At 39.0% G+C, this 26,490-nt stretch overlaps 3 protein-coding genes across 3 annotated transcripts; 2 read left to right on the forward strand and 1 right to left on the reverse strand.

Annotated features, from left to right (window-relative positions):
• The first annotated feature begins 755 nt into the window (after window positions 1-755).
• ctsba (cathepsin Ba) lies at window positions 756-10,040 on the forward strand. Its single transcript, XM_042405953.1, has 11 exons — window positions 756-919; window positions 4,588-4,714; window positions 4,867-4,952; window positions 5,271-5,385; window positions 5,777-5,892; window positions 6,041-6,126; window positions 6,226-6,372; window positions 7,057-7,173; window positions 7,405-7,533; window positions 8,496-8,578; window positions 9,289-10,040. Exons 2-10 carry the CDS (start codon window positions 4,592-4,594, stop codon window positions 8,567-8,569), a joined length of 993 nt encoding a protein of 330 aa, XP_042261887.1. The 5' UTR covers window positions 756-919; window positions 4,588-4,591; the 3' UTR covers window positions 8,570-8,578; window positions 9,289-10,040.
• Window positions 10,041-10,696: 656 nt separating this feature from the next.
• Window positions 10,697-21,117, forward strand: adpgk2 (ADP-dependent glucokinase 2). The gene is made up of 7 exons (XM_042405939.1): window positions 10,697-11,271; window positions 13,061-13,220; window positions 15,026-15,216; window positions 15,442-15,538; window positions 15,738-15,874; window positions 16,470-16,606; window positions 18,160-21,117. Exons 1-7 carry the CDS (start codon window positions 11,076-11,078, stop codon window positions 18,709-18,711), a joined length of 1,470 nt encoding a protein of 489 aa, XP_042261873.1. The 5' UTR covers window positions 10,697-11,075; the 3' UTR covers window positions 18,712-21,117.
• Window positions 21,118-22,689: 1,572 nt separating this feature from the next.
• efcab2 (EF-hand calcium binding domain 2) lies at window positions 22,690-26,382 on the reverse strand. Its single transcript, XM_042405979.1, has 7 exons — window positions 26,284-26,382; window positions 25,977-26,061; window positions 24,491-24,563; window positions 24,086-24,162; window positions 23,565-23,607; window positions 23,135-23,201; window positions 22,690-22,939 (listed from the first exon to the last, which is right to left on the reverse strand). Exons 1-7 carry the CDS (start codon window positions 26,306-26,308, stop codon window positions 22,821-22,823), a joined length of 489 nt encoding a protein of 162 aa, XP_042261913.1. The 5' UTR covers window positions 26,309-26,382; the 3' UTR covers window positions 22,690-22,820.
• Between the last annotated feature and the right edge of the window lie 108 nt (window positions 26,383-26,490).

Consider the following 26,490-nt stretch of genomic DNA (forward strand, 5'->3'; position numbering starts at 1 on the left):
ATGTCTTTTTTGTCTTTTATTCTCTTTTACTGCATTTGTTTTCTTCTGTTAACACTGTATCTTCCCTGCTACTCTGTTGTTGCTGCTGTTGTGTGTAACTTATTTTAGCCAATTCATTTATCAGTGTAAAGCGTATTTGAGTGCCTTTAACCTCTTACTAGGCACCACCATTTTAATAAAAAGGTTACTGTCCATAACCCAAGTGTCCCATGGGTGGGACAGTGTCGTCTAACAGGTTTAAAGCGCTGTATAAATAAAATATTTCTCATTGGAAAGGCAAAGAGCTCAATCATGATCATGTTGTTTTTGTTTTGTGTTTGCCTATAAAAAGTCCAATCTGACCTTTCTTTTATATATTATTATTTTATATATTTTATTTCCTTCATAATACAGCTGGTTGATAGAAGGGTACTATTACATTATATATTAACCATTTTTCCAAACCATTCTGCTATTATTATTATTATTATTATTATTATTATTATTATTATTATTATTAAAGTTTTACTAATTTTGACACTGCAATCAAAGTAAAGTGGTGAGATTTAGCACCTCCTACAGGTCAGATTGAAGTATTGCATCTCGACAATATAACATGAAAACAGTCTGTTTTTTCCAGTATTATATCCAGATTATTGTTCTTTGAACATGCCTACATGTACTAACACCTGCACGGTGGTCACACCACAACAGCCGCAGAACAGAATGAAAAAAGGAAGAGTGAAGTATCAGTTTGATGATCGATGATCACATGAGCTGCATTCATGTGACTGTTTCACGTGGTTTCAGGGATAAATGGAAGAGTAGGAGGGCTTTACTCACAATCAGTTTTGTTCAGTCCTGTGACAGTTGAAGAGGGGGGAACCTGGAGCTGAAAATTTGATTAAGTTCACACCAACAGCTGACAAACTAGCTACAGGTAACTAACTCATTTTGTTGTTTTTGTTTGTTCGAGAACGCGCAGCTTTATGCTCCGCATGTCAGCCGTTTGTTGTCATGTTTACCCGGTGACTTTACTGTTAGCCGTTAACGTTAGCCAACGTTAAATCTGTTACTTTTCTAGTAAAATCAACAGAGTCAACCGCATGATCAGTTAATATCGCCTCATTTTATGCAAAGAGCAACTTACGTCGCTCGACACTTTTGATAAGTGTCGCTCGACAGAAATGACATATTTTCGACAGAAAAAGTGTCGCTCGACACTTCGCCTTCATGTCGCGCACCTGGAGCATGGATGACCTGGAGAGTTTTGTTACGTCGTATTTTGTCGCTTAATGTATATCTCAAATTGTGGTCGTTGTTTTTGTTTGTTTCTTTCTTTGTGTGTGTGTCTGACCCAGTTTAGCTTCATCGCGCTCAGACGTGCTACAATAAAGGCGTAGGCAGCAAGTGGAGGTCACATACAGACACCAAACACCTGTTTTTAATGAACTTTGACACTTTGATGTGATTATTGAAATCTGGTGCTGGCAGCATCTTAGTTAAATGCACTGAAATTAATTTAATACGATAAGTTTACATGAACATGACACATGATACTGAACATTCATGCACAACGAAACTGAAAGCAGGGTTTATGAGAGCTTGAGGGAGCCATCAGCTTCATAACTTAACAAAAGAGAGGTGTTGAGACTTGTTTTCGTTTCCGTTATAAACATGTCTGTGACACAATAGCAGGTCAGAGGAGATGGTGAAGTAAACCTGACTGAACTGAGAGTCGACTAATGCAACCTTATCATTAATAACTACATAGTTTCCACTCTAGAAATGTTCCCACCAATGCAAGTTGTCACATTTGCAACACACAACAGGACATTTCAAACACAAGGACAACACTTTATTGTCAATTAAGTCTCTATAAGGCCTCAGATCTTTCCCAGCAGGCCCTCAGCATTGTGACAAGGAATGAGGAAATCAGTTAATCTATCAGTAGACAAACAGAGCAAACCAACCAGATTTATAGGGTAGTATTACACGCTTATCAGACTGTGTGTCACCTTGTTGATATGTGCAGCCAACATGTGGAAGAACATTATATTATGAGTGTTTGAGGATACAACTCAAGGATGGGGAACTTCTGATAAGTCAAGTGTCTTGACATTATTTCCAGATCATAAAATACTATACAGAATATTGTTTTGTCCCACCTACAGTACCCTAAGTTTTTGCATTAAATAAGTTTAAAGTGTTTCTCTTCATAGGTACTCTTGCGTCATGTTTAGTGTAGCTGTAAATGACAATAAAATAAAACTATGATGAGAAGATAAAGTAGCTGAAAATAATGTGGTTAGAAGCAAAAGGTCTCCTGCAGCTGACCTCAACCCTGGTTTCACTCGATAAGAGCGCTGGTGAGGAAACTAAAATGTTCCTGCTCTGTGGCTTTGGTGCTGACTCACCTGTTTTTGTCTTGATGATTAACTTCCTTCGCTGGGAGAACATTTCACAACCCCTTTTGGTTATCATCAGAGATACAGGCCTTCATTTCCTATATGGTGACATTTTAGGGGAGATCACAGCCCTGCAGGATGACTCAGCAAGTTAATGCAGCCTTTGTGACTCTCGCTATGAGAAGTGTTTATGAAGTAATTGACGTAGTACTGATCGTTTTAGGCCATGCAGGTCAGCATGCTGATGGTTCACTTCCCCAAATCATATCCATCCACTAAGTATGACTGAACCACTTCTCTTAAAACTTCACAAATAGGTGCCTTTCAAACTTGTCTTGTCATTTTGATTTTTTTTCTTGTGCCCCATTGTGATTTTTATGACATAGTTTGCACACAGTTAAAAGCCTGCACAACATAGAGGGAGTTCACAGCTATAGACATTATGTAAAATAATCACTGCCCACACACACATTTAAACCTCCCTGCAACCAGCATGTATGACCTAGTGGTGGAAAATGTACATCAGTAACAAGCCGAGAAAGTCACTAGTGTCTATTTTAAGATGTTTTACTAGTGCACAGACTAACACATAGCGATTGCTTGTGGTATTAAAAGTTAAGCACTGACAACACCCTGTTTTGAATTTTAGATAAAGGAAGCCAACTGAATGGAGTTCAGTGTGATTTCATAAGGGAGCAGATGTTCTGTGAACAGATTTTTTTTTTTTTTTTATTCTTACTTCCTTCTGTGTACTTTTTGCTGATGCGAATCCATTAGCCTCTGTCATGTGATTATCAAATCAGTTTCACAGGAATCCATATTTTCTGGCTCTCAGACAGACTCAAGGTGTTTTCACTGGATTTTCTTCTGCTTTTTTCCGTAATAGAAACCAGACATGCCTAAACAGGTGTGCTGAGTTTTCATGTACGTCACCAGACCAGCCCTTACTCTCCAGAGAAAATCTGTGTGACACTATGCCAGTGTATTCATTGATACTTCAACATGTTCATAAATAATGCCACTTAAGATCATATTGGCTACAGACAGATTCAGATGATGGTGGTGAGGTGATTTTTGGATAATCTTGCCTGGTACAGTTTGCAAAAAAAAAAAAAAAAAATCATCATTTGTTGTCCTTTTTTGGGTTGTCGGGGTTTGAAGTGGCATGCAGGATTATTCCATCATGTTTATAGAAGAGCACAGTGTCTGCACTGGTATTGATCTGGCTGCACCATCCTTCTTATCCTGAGCACACCCCATGCTTCAATTTAAGAGGCTACATTATGATCTCTCATCGATCTTTGTCTGGAAGTCATCTGATCTCAAAGCTCACTTGTGCATTTCACCTCTGATCATGTGTATCCTGCGTGCCATTTGAGAGAGAACTGCTTTTAAATGGGAACTGAAACTCTGTATAATCGCAGTTATGTGAAAAACACTGACAGTCTTGTACAAAAGTGTGTGTGTGTGTGTGTGTGTGTGTGTGTGTGTGTGTGTGTGTGTGTGTGTGTGTGTGTGTGTGTGTGTGTGTGTGTGTGTGTGTGTGTGTGTGTGTGTGTGTGTGTGTTAGGTTTAAATCTAAGGAATGAGTTGAAGGTGCTCATGTGTGCTCATGCAGCATGTTTAGCCACTGGAAAGGATTCCTAACTAGCATGACTGGGTCTAAAGGGTTTTCTCCGCCCTCTGTGTAAACTGTATGTTCCACTTGTAGCTGCAACAAGAGTGTTGCTGTCTAGTCATCTATGAGCATTTATTTTATCTGCTTAGTTTCAGGACTCAAGTTTCAGGAGGGTGTGTGAGTGGTGAAAGTGAAGTATGTTAGTATGATCTTGATTACAAATGTGGAAGTTTGAGTCAAATGTGTTTTCATAAACTGCCTCATTTCCTGTTGATACATCGTCTGTCCTATTTTTAATGTTTTTAAATGCATTTATAATTATATACAGTCAATTGGGATTAAGTTCTGCTTTTTTTTTTTTTTTTTTTTAATAGTTATGCAGCTTTAGCTTTAACTGTGACATATTATGATTCTCTCAGCATCTGAGTTTAGGAAAGTTAATATACATGGTTTGATTTGGTAATTAATGCTAAGGTTTAGTCACTGAATCCGAATTTATGTAGAAATATTACCATAGCTCACAACTGTAACATTTAATATGAATAACGAATAAACTTGTGTCCTCATTTTGTATCTTTCAAGCAAAATGTGGCGTGCAGCCCTCCTCTTATTGGCTGCCAGCTTGTCGGTGAGCCTGGCCAGACCCCGCCTCCACCCACTGTCCAGTGAGATGGTCAACTACATCAATAAGATCAACACTACCTGGAAGGTGAGTTTGGGTTTTGTTCTTTGTTTTTTTTTTTTTAATCTTGTACGTTGTTCTTGCATCTGTCTGGTCTTCAACAAATTGTTACCTTGGACGTATGAGTCAGTGGGTGTGTTCAGTTTTATTTCCTCAATATTTGCCTAAATCTGCTGCAGGCTGGTCACAACTTCCATAATGTGGACTACAGTTACGTCCAGAAACTCTGCGGTACGATGCTGAAGGGACCCAAACTGCCAGTCATGTGAGTCTCACATATAGTCTGTCTGTGGGGGTAAAAACGTGAGGGGGGGAAACACACAGGATTAAATGTTTTTAATATGCCTGTATTCACTTTCATTTTTCCAACACATCAGTGAGAGCATGTATTTTGTCATGTCGTGCATCTCCTAATTATTTATAGTGTTCATTGGGCTTAAAGCAGCAGCTTCATTGTTTGTGAGCAAGACGCTGCACCACGTGCTCACTCATGAGATACAGAAGTACATGAAGTCTGCTTACGATGTAGTTATAGTAGCACACAGTAACACTTGACTCTGTAACACTGTGTTCTCCTCTGCAGGGTTCAGTACGCTGGAAATGTGAAGCTGCCAAAGGAATTTGACTCAAGAGAGCAGTGGCCCAACTGTCCCACTCTGAAGGAGATCAGAGACCAGGGGTCCTGTGGATCCTGCTGGGTGAGGAGGGGAAAATCTTATTGCTCAAAAGATGATACCATATTTAACTGGGATTGAGGATGAACATTGTTGTTGAAGAAACAGGTTGTCTGGGGAATTTTGTTTATGATTTTAGATTGTGATTAGTTAAGTCAGTTTTATTTATATGGCCTCAAATCACAAACTTGCCTCAAAAGGTTTTGCAATCTGTACAGCAAACTACACCCTTCATTCTTCGACCCTTTTCAAGGGAAAATTATACCTGCCCCCCCTGGAAAAAAAACTCATCTGGAGGACAGATTACCAATGTTTCTGTTGTTCTCTGTTGATAAATTACTTCTAGACTGTTTTCCTGTTTTTTAATGGTTTGTATTTGTGTTTCTGTGACGTGGCTTGGTGGTTCTGCTCACAGGCATTTGGCGCTGCAGAGGCCATCTCCGACCGCATCTGCATCAACAGCAATGCCAAGGTCAGCGTGGAGATCTCTGCGGAGGATCTGCTGACCTGCTGTGACAGTTGCGGCATGGGGTGAGACAAAGCAACATGGGAAAAGTTTTTAATTTATGTGCACAAATACTGGCACTTAATAGCATATAGAATACATAAAGGCAGACTCTCTGCGATGATGCAAACGTGGATACATTTGTGATTTACATTTCTTCCTCTCCTTTTTTAGATGTAATGGTGGCTACCCTTCAGCTGCCTGGGACTTCTGGACCAAAGAAGGTCTGGTCTCTGGAGGACTCTATGACTCCCACGTTGGTGAGTGATGTGACGTGTGTGTGTGTGTGTGTGTGTGTGTGTGTGTGTGTGTGTGTGTGTGTGTCCTTTACAATCCTGACACCGTCTTTGTGTCCACAGGTTGCCGGCCCTACACCATCGCCCCCTGTGAGCACCATGTGAATGGTAGCAGACCTCCTTGCACTGGGGAGGGTGGAGACACACCCCAGTGTGTCTTGGAGTGTGAGGCTGGATACACACCCAGCTACAAAAAGGACAAGCACTTTGGTAAGAAAGGCAGGAGAATAGTTTTGATCTCCTAAATAAGAGTTTGGGAGAGATGAGGGTTAAATATGTAAACACGAGCTCTGTAGCTGAGCTTACTCACCAGTATTTACTTTATAAAAGAAAACCTGTGTTATGTTCTGGCTCTGATTCCCCAGGAAATATTCTCTCCACTTCAGTTTACTAATATTATGACTTTATATTTGGTTGTGATGCTTTAATGTGACTCAATTTTGCTCTGTTGTAGCAATAATAAATACACTAAAGAAAAGACTGAGCTGAAGCAGTTATCTTCATTAATCATCTTTAAATATTGCAGCATACAGTACATAAATGTTTTTGTTATTTTGATCAGAAATGAAGGTTACTCAGTCAATGTATTAATAGCTATTAGTAAATCTGGTATCAGTGGTCAAAACTTTAGTATTAATCTGTCACTAACAGGCATATATTTACACTGACTGGCTTATACTTGCATAGTGTTTGTTGGATCCCTGATAAAGAGTTGACCAGCGTATGTATCCAGTAATGTCAGATGTGTCTCACATGTACAGTATGTGACACGAGCAGAATTTTTATGTCCTCTAGAAGTCCAACCCTGATGATGATGATGATGATGATGATGATGATGAACACAACTGTGAAAAATGTGCACAGCACAGGATCCTAACTCAAAGTGTGTTGCAGGTAAAACGTCTTACAGTGTTCTGTCAACTGAGGAGCAGATTCAGCAAGAGATATCCACTTACGGCCCAGTAGAGGGAGCCTTCACTGTCTATGAAGACTTTTTGCTGTACAAGTCTGGTAAGAACACGTGCACCTTTAACACACACATAGAGTATCTACTCTTGTATGCTCACAACCTGTGGATAAAAGCTGACTGTAGAACTTGTTCAGTGACTCTGTTTATTTAAAAAAAAAAAAAAAAATTCCTTCATGCACATGAACTCAAGTTCTTTATACAACACACTGACTCTCCCCTCTTTGTCTTCTCTATTGTGTTTCTTGCCTTTTTTTTTTTTTTCTTGTCTCCAGGTGTGTATCAGCATGTGTCTGGGTCTGCTGTGGGTGGACACGCCATCAAGATGCTTGGTTGGGGGGAGGAGGATGGTGTTCCCTACTGGCTCTGTGCTAACTCCTGGAACACCGACTGGGGTGATAACGGTGAGCAGAGTCACACATTTTAATACTTTTAACTTTCATTCATATAACAAAAGTCATATAAACAGTGTCCCACCCCCATTTACATACGTACATGAGAGAACCAGGATATTAGAAACGCTGTAAGTATAACAGTCTAAATCACCATCAACCAACAGAAAGCTTAAATCGTCCCATAGTTGAATCAACACTTCTTTGATACTTGGGTTGCATTAGATTTTACAGGATTACTTGATAAACTGATAAGTTGGCGCACATCTTACTTAAGTTCATCTGACAAGTACATGAAACTTTAAAGATTAAGATTTTCAAGCAAAATGTACAATGTGCTTTCAAGATATGATGTTTTCTACAGCTCATACTACCTAATGCCGTATGGTGTAGTTAGACCTGTTCCAGCTACAACATTAAAATAATGGACACAGGTTGCCACATTAATTATTTAATGATCTGAAATGGACTGTTCTTCAAATTTAAGTTCTTCTGCATCTTGGTGAATAATACTATTTCTGCATTATGGTATTGTTTATTTAAATAAGTAACTTGTAAATAGTTCTATCATGCGTTGCTTTATAAAACTCCTTGTATTTTATATATATTCATTTCATCATATCTATTTATAACGTGAGACACAAATGGACACATGCAATACTGTATACTGTCACACTTAAGACACAGGACGTAAAGTTCTCAGGCATCAGGCTGGATTTCAGGCAGCAGTTTTAAATTCATATAATACTTAATTCAATACATTGTACACATTTCCTCCTGGACCAGTTTTCAGGCTCAAAAATCTTTTCTTGCTTTAATCCCTGAAGACATGCAGATATTTTATGCTTACAAACATCCACTTGTTGGTTTTGGGTTTAAGCTTTCTTTTTTTTTTTTTCTTTTTTTTTTTTGCACATTTGCTAAAACTGAGAATTTATGTGTCAACTGTCTTCTCGTTTGTTTCTGGTCTTCAGGATTCTTCAAAATCCTGCGTGGATCAGATCACTGTAGTATTGAGTCTGAGGTTGTGGCAGGAATTCCCAAATAAAAACTTAAGGTAAGACACCAAAACAACATGTAATGGGGATATTAAGTATTGATCTCTCTAATGTAATGTATTGATTAGTGTTTGTACACAAGCCTCATAGTCCTAAAGTGACTGTTGACCATTTACCACTTCAGCAGCTCTCATTTCAACTCTGATAGGCTTTTGTCTTTGTAAAATCCTCAACATAATTTTAATAGTGTGTATGTGATCTGTAGAGCTGCAATGATTAGACCATTTAATTGATTTGTTGTCAACTATTAAATTAATCAGAATCAGGCCATGTAGGTTTGCACATACAAGGAATTTGCCTTGGTGTTTTGGTGCACAACAGTCAAAAATATATACAAAATTAAGTTTATTAATCCTAAATAATATAAAAAAGAAAGGATTAACAATTAAAAAAAATATGCAAAATATATTCTAAGTGAGAAAGCTGCTACAGGTTAATCATTTGGACTAACTTTTTAAGAGAAAAAAATGTCCAAATTCTGATTCTAGCTTCTCAAATGTGAATATTTTCAGGTTTTTGTTTTTGTTTTAGTATTCTGACAGTAAACTGAATATCTTTGGGTCATGGACTGGTTTGTTATGGTTGGGACAAAATAAGACATTTTAGGACGTCATCTTGGGTTTAGAGAAACAGTGATAATCTGTTAATTGAGAAAATAATCGACGGATTAATCAATAATGATAACTAACTCTGTTTGTTTGTGTTGCAGGTTTGGAGAGGCAGTGTCATTACATAATCACTAGAGGGAGACACACTCGGCTTGCCTAAACTTGGAACTTCTCAACACCTTTTTAACTGCTTTTAGTCGTGACAGTTACAACCCACTGATCCCCGTGCACACATAGCATGAGGTTTTTCTATTGACAGCAGACAGAAAAAACTTAAGAGTAACCTTATCTACATTAAGATGGTTTTAGTAGATTGAGTATGACAGCAACTATGTGTCACCATTTTAAAGACATAGTCAGTCTAAAGGTTGCACAGGAGGAAAGACACATTAGTACATTTGATTTTATCTCAGGTGATTTTGGGTGGACCATAACTGTTTGAATTCCCCACCCCCGTCACATGTTTTTGCACTGGTGGAAAGTGTGAGCTGTTTTACAGCTATGTGATTGACATAGATTATAAGATTCTGCCTAATGGAGCAGAGGAGGTCAGTTTGTTTGAATGTGTCTAATTTTAAATGATCACAGCCTTCATATTGATTGCCATTTTTATTTCTCAGTGCCACCAATGTCACTCCACAATGTTAGGATCTACTCACTGTAATTTGTGCCTATTAGTGTTTTTAAGTGTTGAGTATCAGATGAGAAATATCTCATCAATATCTTTTTTTTTTTTTTTTAAATATATGGATGGATATGAGATGGAGTGTTGTTGTCTGCCTTTATAGACCAAAAATATTGGCACATAGCTTTTATGTTCTGAATTAAATAAAAAATTTTTAAAAAAATCTGATTACTTTGGCTCCCAGTATGGTGTTGTTACTCTTGAATGTGCATCATGGAATTTCATTCATGTGACATTTTATCTGAGTGATTTGAAGCCTCCTTAGCCTGATAAGACTGACTCGCTAGGAAATTGTGGGTCAAGATGTAATAGATAATGAGCAAGTTATATTAAGACTTTATTGATCCACAGACGGGAAATGTGCAAGTTGATGTGAATCTATTCCCATTCAGTTTCCATTGCATCTAAACAACAAGAATTTGGGTGGTGGTTTTGAGATGAACTGATGAATATTCATTCTAAAGCAAAGTGATAACATTTTCTGTTATGTTAGCAGGATGAGCTAGAAACATCCTGCTTCTTAAGTCATCTGTACCGATGAATGAATGAACTTTATTTTGTGACCAATTTTTGCAGGTATACATCAAGTAACCTTTTTCAATATATAACATAACATAAAGGTAAAGCAAGGCATTTCATTAACTTTATTTATATATAGCTCCTTTCATGCACAGAATGCAGCTCAAAGTGATTTACAATGCAGCAGCAAATTTTAAAAACATAAGTCCAAAACCACACACACACACAGTGATAATGGGGGGAAAAAGTCAGAAATGCAGTTGATCTCAAAGTTTCAAATGAGTTCAAAGTTTCCATACTTCCGCCTTGTTGTCAGCGTAAACAAACACTCCCACTTCGTAGTAGAAAACAGTTTGCTCGTTTTAAACTCCGACCTGTTCCCTTTTCAAATCTGTAACTTGGAAAACTGTGTTTGGGCTAAAATAAAATACTAACTAGATTTCTTTACATGAAAATGTATGTAAGTGGTTCACACATACCGAAACATAACACAGCTGGAGCAGCGCTGTATTGAATAAGTGACTGAAGTACATCATTCCGCCCAGTTAAGGTATTTCCGGGACACTCCGACTCTCAAAACAAACAGACAACCCAACGCTCCTCTCTTACTACTGGTGGAGCGGGCGGAAACTGCTAGCTCGTTACATACAGTGAGAGCCGCCGGAGCTAGCGAGTCAGCGAGCGATGGAGGGAGGAGGCAGGGTTTCGTGGATGAAATATGGGCCTGTTGTGTCCTTGTTTGTGGTTCTTTTAGCCTTCTGGTTCCGGTCACCCCAGAATGGAGTACTGGACGACCGGCTGGACACCGTGCTGTCCTCTCTGCTCCGGGCTGAGCGCAAAGTGGGAATGAACGACGTCACAAGACCGAAAGTGGCTGTTGGTAAGTGCTAACGGTGCTAACGGCAGCTAGCCTAATCTCATTAGACTTTAGGGTTACTAATTGATTAGCTGGAAACCAAATAAGCATTACATTAAGGTTATTTAACTGCTAAATTACCGATAATCTAGGTTGACGTTAACTTCATTCATTGCTCTCATTTTTAAATTAAAAATAAATAAATTAAAGTTGATTGCCCGCTGTGTATACTGGAACTTTGAAAGGCTAATACTGATGTGACTTATTACAAACTTTAGTAAGCCATTGAAAATAAGGAACAAAGGAAAGATAGGCAGTAACGTCAATCTTAAATGAGACACAGACTTTTTCAGTGAGTGCTGAAAATGTCAGGATTTGTGAGCAAATGACAGACCAAGTGAAATGTAGGTTGGAGATCTAATGTCTGGTTTTGTGTGCTGTAGTCAAACCTAACTCTGTGAATGAGGGGTGACTCTGTAAGATGTGCACAGTCATCGTTTTTCAGTCCAGACCAGCATCTTTTCTGACCAGCTGGAACCAGTTTGTTCCTCCATCGTCCAACAGGACACCACAGAGACATATCATCTTCTCTGTGGAGCTCTGCAGTCCAGGCCTGCTGTGTTTAAACTGATGAGGGACAATGACAAGTGCATAGAAATATGGGCAAGTAGGTGCTACAATTTGCACAATGAATGCAGGAATGTGGTTGAACTTATGGGCTAATATCACTAGTATAAGTGGTAGCTTATGTGTGACATGTCCAGTACAAACTTGCCTAAATAGTGGAGGCAGTTGGGGAATTGGGGGATGTACTTACCACTGTTGCTGTAGTTAAAAACCATAAAGAATGTATTTTTAGGTTCCCCCGACTTCAGCTTTGGTATGAAGACAGCTAGTTATCAGCCTACACTGTTGACAACTCCATGGTCTCACACCCTCACCTTTACACAAAGGCATAGTATAATAGTGAGTGGTACCACCGAAGTGACTTGTGCCTCAGCAGTGGTCATCAAGTCATTATCAGTATTAAAAGGTGGATTTCTGCACCTGAAGACAACAAACTGCTTCAGACAGATTTCTAATCCTATCTTGTCCTTTTGAACCTTGATACAAACACACATCAAAAGTGATGCCCTATCTGTCCAACCTTTACCCAGTTGACAGCCACGCAGTCAAACCTGTAAACATTGTAGTTATCAAGTTATTATTCAGAATTAGATATATTAACATCCCATGTATAGCATAGTTACATAATGTCTCAAAAAGTTACATCTAAACCTTATGTATTGCTATTTGGTGCTCTGGATGGTGAATTAGGGTTACAACACAATGTTCCTGATAATATTATAACAAATATAGTTGCTACATGTTGTTGCCTGCTTTCTTCTGTTCTGATTTTGCATGTTGTTTTACCTTTGTCTTGTGTGATTAATGTGATTACACAATATGTTGTTATGTTTTAACTACTTGCGCTAAATTCACAGCTGAAACTATATTGGTGTATCAGATCATTTGACCAACCACGGTGGCAGACAAATGTCGCAACATCAGATGCAGCTGCTCGGTGGTTTCCCTCTGCTCCGTTTACTAAAGCTGCACACTGGCATTACCTTTCTCTATGTTCTGTTTGTACCTTTCAGTTTGACCACAGTACCCCATAAATATCTTCCTGTTTCACAACCATCTTCCTGCCCCGTTCCCCCTACAGGCCACCTCTTTATCTCTTTTTATGGTCTCCCTCTTGTTGTGCATTGCTTTTATTGCATATTTATCTCTCTTTGTCTTTCTTTTCTGCCCCTCTCTGTCACCGCAGGTTTTGGTGGCTGTGTGGACCTGATAGTGGACGGAGTATCGTTGCTTAATAAGATTGGCCTCCCTCCCACAGACCAGCCGCTACATCATGACTACATAGAAAACGCTGAGCAGCTGGCTCAGAGCTTTGCCTACTTCTTTGCACCAGGAGCTGCTGCAGAGTAAGTGGTGCTCAGTCTTTTCTTTGTTAGGACAATATATGTGATTCTTCTTATCCATCTGTTATGTCAAATGTGTGTGCTGTCAGTGTGTGTGTGGTTGGATGGGTAAGAGGGGGAATGGCAAGAAGATATTATTTTTGTGAGGCTTGAGATCAGCCAAGAGTAGCCGATTAGTTACGCCCCTCAGGCTGCTGTGCTCCTGACTCATAGTTCCCGCCTCACATGCTCTTTCAAAAACAATCTTTTATTCCACTGTGAAGTTAAATGGATTTATTTTTAAGATCCATGCATACTAATAAAAAGTGCCAAAACAATTAGTCAGTTAATCGATTAGTCCATTGATAATCAATTAAAAGTCATCAAGCAAAGATGCCAAACCTTCTCTGGGTTTTTGACTGTTGGTCGAACAAAACAAGCACTTTTCTCTGTCTGCTTTTTTATTTATCAGTTAGCATCTGGGCAGCCATTTTAAAGTATTAGGGATTAAGATTTGTGCTGTTGAACTCATCTCTCCTCTCCTCTCTGTCATTGGTGGCTGCTCCTGTTGTTGCTGTGGCGCCTGTGAGCCTTTGTTCATTGTCTGGAATTAACACCTAAAGGCAACAGGCTTGCAAAGTCATCATGGAGAGAAAGGGCAAGGCAATGTGTGAGAGAGACAGTGAATGAATGTTGTTTCCAGCATTTAGAGTATTTTACTTGCCTGTTTTTCATGTAATTTACAATTGTAGATAGAAAACACATCAACCAAATGACAAACTTGCGTGGATAAAGTCTGAATTCATAACTTTTAAGCTTTTTAAGCTAAATGTTTTTTTAAGTTTTCATTTTAAGTTGCCCAGTGTGTTTTGCTTTTACTTCTGTTTCCCTTCAGTTCCTCTCACTTCACTTGCACCACAGTTTCAATTTTACGTCTCTAGAGAGAAAAAGGGTAGTGTGTGACATATAGATGAGCGTGAAGAGACGAGTCAGGCTAACCAGGCTAAACTCATACATACTGTTGTCTGTAGAATGTTCTGGTACATTTAGTCTGTTTTAGGCTACAGTTTTTCAAACCTTCTTTCACAACACTTTTTTTTCTTGTTATTTCTATGTGATTGCTGCACTTTTAGCACTCGGAACGACAGGACTGTGAAGTCAAAAATATTTCTGCTTTTATCAGAAGGCTGTCAGTGTTCAAAAGGCTTTTCAGGAGCCTCGTAGCAACAAGTGGTGCCACAACCTGCATCTCCTGCACTGCCGAAAACCATAGAAGAGTTTATGTTGACTCGCACTTAACTCGCACTGTACTCTTTCTATTGCTTTCTCAAATGTCTTAAGCTCCTGTGCACTTTATCTTCTTCCCTGTATCCTTAAGTCCTATTTGTCGCACTTCTACTTATGTAGTGTACATTTCTTTTTCTTGTGTCTTAAACTTAAATATCCTTGATACACGTCACCCGTGTGTTTTCCCAACAGAGCTTCATGGCATAAAACACGTCAGTCCTTTTGGTATAAGACAAACAAGTAACATTTTTGAGAAGAAGCATTCTTCTTGGGGAAATCCATTCAAATGTTTTGAATTCCCTGTTTCATAGAATTTTGGTTACACACATTAATGTCTGGGAACAGATCAGGTCAACAAGTCTCTCAGGTTTAATTACATTGGTTTTATTTATAGAGCATATTTCATACACAGTTGCAATTTAGAAATTACATAAAGTATTAAAACACAAGACAAAAAGAAAAGGTGTTTATAGAAAATGATGCGAGTACTTTCAAGTTCTTGTCTTTCAGTTTGGTCATATGTTCTTTTCTTTCTCTTGCAGGCGTTTTATGCTAAATGACACCCTCTTTAGTGAGCTGGTGGAGGCGTCCCGTGATTTACCTGGGAACAGATGGTCAGTAGGTGGAAATGCCCCGGTAATGGCTGGTCGCATGGCAACTGAGGGATGTGACATATTGCTGGGGGGAAGCTTCAGCCCCGACTTTACTGATGTCCTGTCCCAGCACATCACAGGTACACACACACACACACACACACACACACACACTGGTGCATCCTTAATGCCTTATAGGATCCCTTTGTTTCTCTCAACGATTTTACTTCACTCAATAATTTTCCTGCATTCTCCTCTACCCTTCCTTTCCCTTCACCTCTTCCTCTGTGCTCTCTACTCTCTTTTAATGAAACTTGTTATCTCCAACTCCATCCTCCCTCTGTCACCTACATCTGTCTCTCCAGTGGCTGGTAACATAGTAGAGGAGCCAGACATCCATCTCATCCTGGAGTATCCATCTGGTGCCAGCTGGGGACACTATACCTCACGTAGAGCCAACAGGTATGTGTTAGCTGATTGTTTGGTGGAGGTTTGGAGAACCTTGAGGAATCACAAATTGCAAACTACTTATATTTGAGCCAGCGCGGTATTTCACTGTATACGCTGGACTTAGTGAATGTTGTGAACAATAGAGCTATGAAGTGTTCTCAGGCTCCAAGATGACTGTGTTAAGCCTTATGTATATTTATGTGGTCTACAGATATATCATCCACAGTGATGACCATAACCCCTACTTGGCCTCCATGGAGAAATTTGCAGAGAAACTTCAAGACTTTGATCCAGATCTGCTGGTGGTGGGCGGACTGCAAATGATGGACAACTTCCCTTTCCAGTCAGGTAAAAGGAAATTGGTGACAACCTTTCAATTCTTGCTGATGTGGAACATCTAGTATTAGTTTCAGCTGCTTTCTGTCGCACCACTGAAATGGGATAGTGCTAAAATTCATAGTTTTTAAATCACAACAAGATAACGGAAACAAGTGTTTGATTCTCTCTAGAATAATCTACAGAGTAGGACTGGTATAATTATACTTATTTCATATTATTTTGATAATCATTAAGGTGAAAATATGTTATGCTAAGCTAATCATGTTAGCTTGACACATTCAGTCAGATATATAGAGAGTGACATGTGGTCACCACCAGCCAATCAATCCAGCCAATAATAGTCGAGAGTTGAATTTGGCAGGACTTTGCCCACATTTTAAATAGAAAAAAAAAGAAAAAAGTGGTTTGATTTTTGAAAGAAAGTCACTCTGTTTGTTATTGCTTTGTAATGAGTGATTATAACTTGGTGCTGTTGCTGTTATTCAGTCATTTCATTTGTCTCCATTCCTCTTCTTTCTTCTGTCCTTTTCTGATATCTTACCTTCTCTGCCTTTTTTGTCTGTCATACTCCACCTCACTCCCTATCGCCTTGTCATCATTCCAGGTGAGCGTGATGCGCTCCTCTCCCGCTTGGCTGACCTGCTGTCCTCCTCATCTCCCCCCATTGGCATCCATTTTGAGATGGCCAGTTTTGTAGAAGAGAGTATAATGGAAGACCTACTTCACTATGTCATCCCTCATGTATGTATGACTGAACAATTAAATCAATCGCAATAATTCACATGTTACTCAGAATGACTAGAATGATTACAAAATCATAAGGGTGAAAAACTTATTATAACTATAATGACTAATATTTATCCCTAGTCTGAAAAATAATACCAGGTAGTGTGAAACTAGATTTGTAGTCAAATTTGTTGAATATATTTGTAAACAAAACAGTCTGTGACTCAACAGAAGTTGTATTTCCCTTCCTGTATATTTACATCTGTTTAGTGTATTACTTGCTACTGTAGTTTCTAGCTGTATTACAAAGTTGAAAGATTCCTTCTTTTCTCACATGTTGTGAACAGTATTGAGAAAACATAACTGTAAAACCATTTCACATGTAGGAATATGTTCTGGCCCATTTTATTAATGGTTACTCACAATTATAAAATGCTGTCTGTCTAGCTACAGCCTGATGTAGCTAATATGCTGCTGTGCTGTAGAAATCCATTGATGTCCAGAAACCTTTAAAACACAAAAAAGATGCTGCTGTTTCAGCCAACACAGCAAGTATGGTTCATTCCTCTCAGCTCGGAAAAGTAACATACCAGTCTAAACGCCGAAGTGCATATATGAGTGTGACGTCCACCTGACAAAGAGCCATTTTTAGAATTGCCGTCAGAGTTTTTTTCCAAAATAAATTACACTTTCCACTGTTTCACTGTTGACCACAGTGAAAGATTATATTATTGCCAGATGTCTGTCAGTCAGTTGGTCGGTCTACTACTTTAATCCAGACTGAAACTGAACTATTGGATGGATGGCAAATAAATTTTATAGAGACATTCATGGTGCCCAGAGGATGAATTCTGTTACCCTGACTTCTCCTGTAGTGCCGCCAGCAGGTCAAAGTTTTCATGTATACTGTGAAATATCATCAATAACATCTACTAGATGGATTGGCACACAATTTTGTACAGATGTTCATGGTTCCCAGATGATTTTGGTGATCCTTGACTTTTCCTTTAACACCACCAGAAGGTTGAAATTATACAGTTTTGGGTGAAGTGACTCAACAACTTTTGGATGGATTGTTATGAAATGTAGTGCACACATTCATGCCCCCTCAGGATAAATTTTAATCATGTTAGCAGACATTAGCATTTAGCTCAGAGCACTGTACACAAGTACAGCCTCACAAAGCTGCTAGCGTGGGTGTAGACCCTTACACCATATTCACACCTGGCATTAAAATGCGATCTGTATCAGGATACGTTACGCTGATAAGGAAAAAGGCATGTTAATATAAGATTTAAAGGCACCATGTTTGTTGACAAGTCTGCCAGCTCTGCCTAGCTAATTTGCATATTGAGATTGATCACAACACAGATAGTAATGAGAAAACAAGAGAGCATTTAAATACCAGGTGTAAATGCAAAGTCCCACAGATCAGATGTCATTATCCCGATAACGTGTCCAGATACTGATCACATGCTAATACTGGGTGTAAATGGGGCCATAGTCTTGTTTCAAGATGCACAGTACAGAGGACTGCATGTGACTCATCCTGATTCTGCTTTCCCCAGGCGGACTCTTTAGGGATGAATGAACAGGAACTTCCCAACCTGCTCAGTCTACTTAAAGGCTCCAACATCACAGTTTTGTCTGACCCAAACCCCCGTGTAGCTACTGTCCTGGACCAGATGAGGGAGGTCTATCGCATTATCAACCAGCGCTACAGGGATGCCAGAGCAGAAAGTGACAGTGCTAAGGGTAAGCCCCTAACCAGGCTCCATGTCCACACGCTGGCCTTTCAGGCCATGATCGTGACACGCGGCTCCCAGTGGAAGAACACCATGTCAGCCACTGCCAAGGCCTCACTCACAGCTAACCGCCATGTCTGTGGCTCCAATGACATTGACCCCAGCAAGGCAAGGCTCATCATGGACGACTCGTTCTCTGTGAGCCGGCGGGAGGGCAGCCAGCGTATTCCCCTGCAGGAGACCAGGCCTGTCAGCTGCTGGGATGAGGAGGACTACGAGATCTGCGTGGCGCCAGTGCTGGTGTGCACTGAGGTTTACCAAACTGCAGGTGGAGGAGACAACATCTCAGCTGCTGGTCTGGTGCTGCAAATCTAGAGAAGGAAACTAAAATGGTCTATCTGCGTGTTGTGCTAACCAGAGGTTGGCAAACAGCGTGACTCTGGAAACTTGATCTAGGTGTGATGCAACATAGCCGTCTTGGCAAACACAGGTACTGACTGTGACAGGTATCAGGCTTATGCTATCACTTCTGCAGCTCACAACCCAGGTGGACCATGAGGAAAACCGATTATCACTCATAGGAGTCAGATGATGGGGTAAAGTGGTTTGGTCATCAGGTTAGACCACCTGATTTTTTTTTTTTTTTTTTTTTTTTTAATTTACAGGCTCAGTATGTCTATGGACATACAAGAATATGTAATTACACCATCTTTGCCAGAGTGCAAAACCCTCTTGCATCCACTTTATTTGGTTTTAGAACCAAAACTTTGAGCTGAAACTGTCCTCTTCTGCCCCACTTTTTATTCAACATCATGCCGTCATCTTTGCCAAATCATTGTAGCCCATCATCCGACTCTAATGATTGTAATCACCTGTTCTCTATTTCTCCAAGGCCTTACAAGACTCGGCCTTCAGTTGGGATGTGATAAAGAGGGATGGGGTTTGGATAAAGTCTTACAGACACGGGGTCGATTTTATAGGGATGCATTATAGCTTTGCTCCAGTTGCAGGGCAAAACCCCAAAGTTTAGTTTAGGCTACGAGCTGAAAAACTAAACTAAAATGATCTTTGATGAAAGAAAAGTCATCAAACCTGTGGTTCCACTATACAGCAAATTGATAACTGTTATTACTGACTATTGCAAATTTCAGATGAGGCAACCTGACAGATCCTGTCATACATAGAAGGTCACATCTGAACCCTTTTAATGAGAAGGCTCCATCCTGCCTCATCCCTCTCTTATCTTATCTCAAAGGCAAAGAAGATTTAAAATAGAAAACTAGTGTTGTGATCACCTCCCATTCTTCCCAATATATGTGAAAATTTTACATACATGTTTGGGTGTGTTTGATTTGTTTTAATGTTGTCATTCCTCTGTGTGTCAGTTGCAGTGCAATAATGCAAAAAGCAAGTTTTACAAGACCACTGTTGGTAGCTGGATATGATGTCACAAATGTCCTCTCTACCTCCATCCTCTTTTTGTTTCTTCTTCCCATTTTCCTTTGTCATATGTCTCTGTTGTCTGTCATATTTCTTCCTTGTCCCCTATTCTCATCTCATGTTTATTTATAGCTTTTTAAGGACCAAATAACCAGTGTGGACTGCTCCAGAAAACAGTGCTGTAAGGCAGAAGATTGGCAGCTGGTTTTCACATTCTCATGAAATACAGTGAAACACTGTCTAGTTTATAGTTTCTCATAAAACCATGGTGTTACCCACCTTTTAATCTGTGGAATAGCGGACCACTCTGAGATTATATTTTCCATGTTTAGTCTTCATCTCACTCGTAGTAGGATCAGAGACCAGATATTTTTCTCCCTTTATTATCCAGCTACCATAAAGACCCACATACTGCTGATTGTTGGATCTCTAATGGTAGTCAGGCCCACTGCCACTTCACACACACACACACATGCACACACACACACGTCACAGCCACTATGTTTTGGATTTCAATTTAAAATAGAGATAATGTAGAATTTAAAATTGGGCCCTCTCTCTGAATGGCCATTATCACACTACCATCTCACTCTTTTCAGGGTTTGATCACTTCCATTTGAAACTCTATTTACTCAACTGACTGGACTTAAATGAAAATGTTGTGATCACAAAGTCAAACATTCCTGCACAGATCCATCTTCAGTTGTTTTCTCCATTCCCATCGAAGTATGCTGCCCACAAATACACTCAATATGGAGTGGAGTGTTGTTTTTTTTGTTTGCTTTCAACATGTATTCATTAGTTTTGTTAAAACTTGCTCCTCAAAGAGCAAATTTCATTTTCAGAGAGAAACACATTCATTTATGCTACAATGCAACAAGTATGAGGTCGAGAGAATATGAACCTAAAATTAAAGGAATCCCTTTAAATGTTTTCTTTGTATCAAGATTGTACTGATGATTATGTTTGATTATGCTGAAGGTAAATGAACCTTATTCTGTCTGTCTGACTTTTGGTGTTTAGTGAAAAGGGAATGTTTAATACAGACTTTTTCTATTATTCCAAGCCTACGTTTTTAATTTTCTAATGTGTTTCTCTTACGCAGTGATTGGAAACCAAGAGTAACGGGTCGTGTTTTTACTGTGAAATGTTTAAAGCAGAACTTCAGCATGCATTCATGCTCGGATCGAGAGCTGCTTGCATTTGCTACCATATCATTTACTTATCTAAGCTCTAGATAAGTCCTCTCATCCATGTTCCAAAGTTGTGTGTAACTGTTTCATGCATGTTAACTATTCAATGCAGAATCACCTATGATAAAAGGCTAAGCTGATACCACGATCATTGCTTTGTTTATTTATTTTATGATACAAGGGGTCATCTGTTAATCAGGTTCATGCCCATCATGGCTGACACTGCATTTCCTTAAGCAAGTACTTCGGACAAATAAGCATTTGTCATAACAAGCCTAATTCTTCTTCTAAGCCTGAGACACCTGTGATAAGTGCTGTCACTTCATAGTTTCTTCATCATAACCATATCACAACTCCTGGTATTTTCCTTCCCGCTACCAACATTTTCCTACACATTTAATTTCATAAAGGGAATTCTCATTCTGCTTGTGCATAACCGTCAAATGAATATCCAGATTACCTCCTGTTTCTTTTTCTACCAGTGGGCCCAGATATAATAGTGTTGTTACAGAAAAAATCTATTTTAATCTCCAGATTCCTCTTACCTTATTGAGACTACTGCACTAGAGGGATTGTGTCCTAAACCTTTTAAATTACACAAAGACCTTGGTTTAATTACTGCTATACTCTATATCTGCTGTGTTTGCAGGAGCAAATAATATTGCAGACCCTGAAAACCTTATATTTGATATTATGCTTACAGTTTTGGGTAAGAAATTAGCCCTAAGACTTATAAGAAGTTTAGCTTTACTTAACACAGTCTTGCTCTTTGACAATGTTCTCATATGCTCAACAAAGAACCCTAAACATAACTAAAGCAGATTAACAGGTGACATCAGAAAGGGTCTGATCTGCTGGGTTTTCCTTTGTCATATCAATAGTACACAGGATTCAAAATGAACATGTCCGATGTAATAACGTACCTGTAACATTCCATACAGCTCTCGTACTGCAGAGCTAGTAAGGAGGTATTTTAAGACCAGCATGAAGCCTCAGCCTCACGTCTGAACCCAGGTTCTGAATCATCAGAGGGAGCAAGCATGAGTATTTGGGGTTTGGAGCAGCAGCAAACTCTCTCTCTTGCACAAACGCATTTCAGTACATGTGGAGAGTGTCAGAAATTGATAAACAAAAAAACAAAAAAAAAACAATGGTTGAGTCCTGTCATCACCCCGCTAGGTAACCCTGGGTGCAGGTGAAGGCAGGCCACATCATCACAGTATATGCTTTATTTGATAATAGACAGATGAGAGGTGACAGAAAACAGAGAGACAGAGAGGGGCAATGATCACAATATGTGTGGTATAAATCTCATCCGCTGCTCCACAGAGATGCTCTATCAGTCATAAATTAAAGGAGTAGACCGCACACAAGCTGGAATGAGCCTGAATTTACAACCAAAACGTGCGTTGCTTCAGCTAGCAAACCTGATTAATGGTGATATTTGCCTTCTGACTTGATATATATTTACATATTTACAGTTACATCTCTGCCATGTCAAGCTTGGTAATGAGGTAAGAGAGCTTAGACGTAGAGAATTATCTATAACTATAAAAACTATGTTATACCAAAATTATTTGATTTATCTATCTCTAATTAAATACATATTAGGGGTGTTGCTCCTTCATTGACAACCTTGCCCAAATGTGCCAATACCACCAAAAAGTTTTCTTTCTGAATTCTGTATGTAATGTGTATGTAATTCTGAAAACAGTCAGGATTGAGTTATGTACATTTATTTATCAAACAGTATCAGAAATACGTACACTACAGATGTGAACACAAACCCTGAACATACACAGACCTGTGGATTTGATCATTTATGAACAGAAACAAACATGGTAACACTGCCTACATGCCGGTGTCTATGGTCAGCTGGCTGATTAAGTCTCTGTAATGAATTTGGTTCTTTTCATTGTCAGCGAGTGCTGTCAGCATCTCGTCCATCTCCTCCTGAGTGAAGGGCTCACCTGGTTTAAAGACAAACATAAACAATCACAACACACGCACGGTTAAAAACAGTACATACATTACAGGTTATTTATGGAAGTAAGAGGAATGTTAGACGCACCAAACCAAATCTATGAGATAATCTGCTACTTTTCACCACACAATCTAATCTTTGTTTTACCTCACAGTGTAAAGATGGAGAGCTTTTGCTTTACCTTCCAATGTCATGTACTTTGCCAGCTCCTCTAGCTCCAGGTATCCCTTCTTTTCTTTGTCCAGTACCTGACAACACAGCGGAGCTTTAACTGCCTTTATGTTTTAAAAAACACCAGTAACCAACACTGTGATGTGAGATTCACTCTGCTGACAGTATATTGCTCTAACGTCTACAGATACATTTACTGTATGAAATCTTGTACATTACTGTTTACTTGCTAGCACTAATGCTACCAGATGTTCTTAGCTAACTTATTAAATTGAAATTCAACATTTTGTCTCCAATGGAAAATGACTGGTAAGGTGCTGTGCAGTCACTGGTTTTGCCCACTGAAAAGGGAGGTAGACAGGATCTAAAACTGTGAGACCCTGACTGCTCGCTAACCTCTTTAAACTACAACTATACAGAAGAACAGATGCTGGTCTCACCTCAAAGGCCTGAAGCAGAATGTCCTCAGGGATGGGAGTGAACCTAACACACACACACACACTAACTTGTAGTAGGAGGGTACCCCCCAAGCAGTACCGACATGATATACTAAATACAGTTAACACTGTGATGAAAGTAAAACTGATTTTACAGCAATCACATGGCAGTTAAAAAATAAAATAATAAAATAAAAAAGATAGTAAAGCCTTTGTTAGTAATTTCCAAGCCCAAACTATGGCTTATTACAGCACTCGCCCTGGCTGTTATGGCATCTTTACCGGTAGTCTATATCACTGTAACTATAAAAAGTAAAGCTTGATCCCAGGAAATGAAGCCTCTATTCATTGGACTGAACTGTAGGAATATTTCCAGAGGTGGGCAACCTAAAGCCAAAACTGTGCATAATGGAGTACACATTGTAATGTCCATTTAGCAATTTTAAGCACAGAAAAATTTTTTTCAAGTAAAACAACACAGCTGTCATCAGTCAAGGATACAGATAATAATAAAAGGGTCCTACTTGTGGTCCAACAGCACTTTGGTCATGGCTGGAAGGAACTTGTCCAAATGGATGTATCCTGTGTGGTCCTCCTCCACCTGGTTAAACAGGACAAGGCTGCTGGTTTTGACCCTTTAACAACAAACTCTGAGTTTTCTAAGAAAACTGACTGATTATAATGTCACCTTAAGTTGCTATAGATGTTAAGAACATCTTTAAGACTAAGTGCAATATTAAAAAATAGAAGTGGCATTTTAATATGGTGGCACATTTTAATGTGATGACATTACTTCTCCAGGCATAGTAGATACAGTAGTATAACATATATATGAACTTTTATATATATATGAAAATAAAGAAAGCCTCAGATGATATGTTTGATTGCTTGTTTTATTCATCCAAAATATAAGTAAACACTGTTCTGACCTCTGCTATAAAGTCATGTAGGTCTGCCTGACTGGGGAAGCAACCCAGGGAATAGATGATGGTCCCGATCTCACTGGTAAACAAACACATTACAGGAAATCAACAGAAAAGCTGCAGTTGAAAGTGTCATGTTACACTACACACACTATTTACCTACGTGTGTAAAGACTCATTTTATTGTAGCAGTCTCCATGAGAGATACATTAATCATGTTTTCCTCACCTATCTCTGCCCAAGCTTACTGGCCACTGTTCAGCATTTGTTCTCATCTTATGTCAAACAACCAACTTTTTGCTTAATCGCTGCCAATGTGAGCTGCCTCCTCACCCTATTTAAAATATAGGTTCACAAATTTTCAAGTTTGTCTTAAAACAACAGTGAGGTGCCCATATGAACACTAAATCATTCCTCCTGTTCATACTGACTATTAAAAGATCCCCTTCAAATGTGCTTTCAATGTAAGTGATGGGGCCAAAATCCACAGTGTGTCCACACAGTCATATTGTGCAAAAATGCATTTAAAAGTTGATCTGAAGCGGCTTCAGCAGTCTGAGTTAGTCATATAAAGTGCATATCTGCCACATTTACAGTCTTTTTAGCATCAAATTCCCTCTTTGTGTTTCCCTGTTGAGCTGCAGTGGAAGTATAGTAACAAAAAGAGGGACTTTAGCACTAAAAAGACTGTAATATTGAGAGATATTTACTTGATTTGACTCATTTGGACAGCTGAAGCTTCACATTAACTTTAGATAAACTTTTAAATATATTTTTGCACAGAAGGAGGAATGTGGATTTTGGCCCCCATCACTTACATTGTGAGTGCTTTATGAAGAGATCTTCAAATGGTCAGTATGAACAGGAGGAATGATTATGGCAAGAAAGACATGTTTCAGTGTTCATTTGGGCACTTGACTGTTGTTTTAAGACAAACTTGAAAAATTGTTAACTGCTCCTTTAAATGGCAAACCAGATGTGTTATAGTTGTCCTTCTTCCAAATGGTATACATAAGCTGGGGGCAGCAGGGAGGCATTTAAAAACTACAGGATGAAATAGGTGTAGCTTTACACAAAAACTACATATTTACTGTATTTAATGTGTTACTCTATATAATTGATTCTATACATACAACACAGACTGCCCTTAATGGCGTGAGATTAGGTTATTCAAACCCACCCACCACATGGGGGAGATACTATGGATTATGTTAATTAACAAAACATATTCAGACTTGACAGGATCAGGTCTAAATGTAGAAGTTAATCAATATATTGAGAATATCTTAACTAAGTGCATCTGGTCAGGAGTGCACCTAGCTTACCATTAAATATGTTTTGTTCAATATGTCTAACATCTTTTTAACCAGTGTGTAAAATAAAAGAGTTACAGGTTTTATAGGGAGATTTTGTTTGTTTATCCATCACAACAACAATCAGGCTGGGAGGAGATGATGTGAACCATCATCGTCTGTACAGTGTAGGAGCTCACCGGACATCCACTGTGTTATTAGACTCATAGTCAAACGCTTCAAAAGCTGCTCGGATCTTCTTGTGGACTTCTGACACTGTGACCTCTGCCAGACAGAAGAGACAGGTGATCAGCAGCAGAGCCAACAGTCAGTAAGCTAGCGTTAGCTTACATACTTTACCAACAACTGTCATATCTTTCAAATAATTTTCATTTCTGAGGGAGAAATTTTGGCGCTTTGTGCTCTTATAAACTAGTTAACACTTTCACTTTCTTCTGTTTAAATTTTAACAAAATAATAGCAATAATAACGTTAAGTCGTACAAACCTGCACTTTGCTTGTTGGCCGCCATGCTTCTGGTCCAGTTGTATTGCGTTGCCTAGCAACAGTCTTTTGTCAGAAAGGCGTCTAGTTGATAACAAATGTTAAAGGACAGGTTCACATTTTTTTACAGTCTGTCCTAAAACAACAGTCAGAATCCCAAATGAACATTGAAACATGTTTTTCTTGCTGTAATCATTCCTCCTGTTCATA

This window comes from Thunnus maccoyii, chromosome 1 (assembly GCF_910596095.1).
Source record: "Thunnus maccoyii chromosome 1, fThuMac1.1, whole genome shotgun sequence".
NCBI classification, from domain to species: Eukaryota; Metazoa; Chordata; class Actinopteri; order Scombriformes; family Scombridae; genus Thunnus; species Thunnus maccoyii.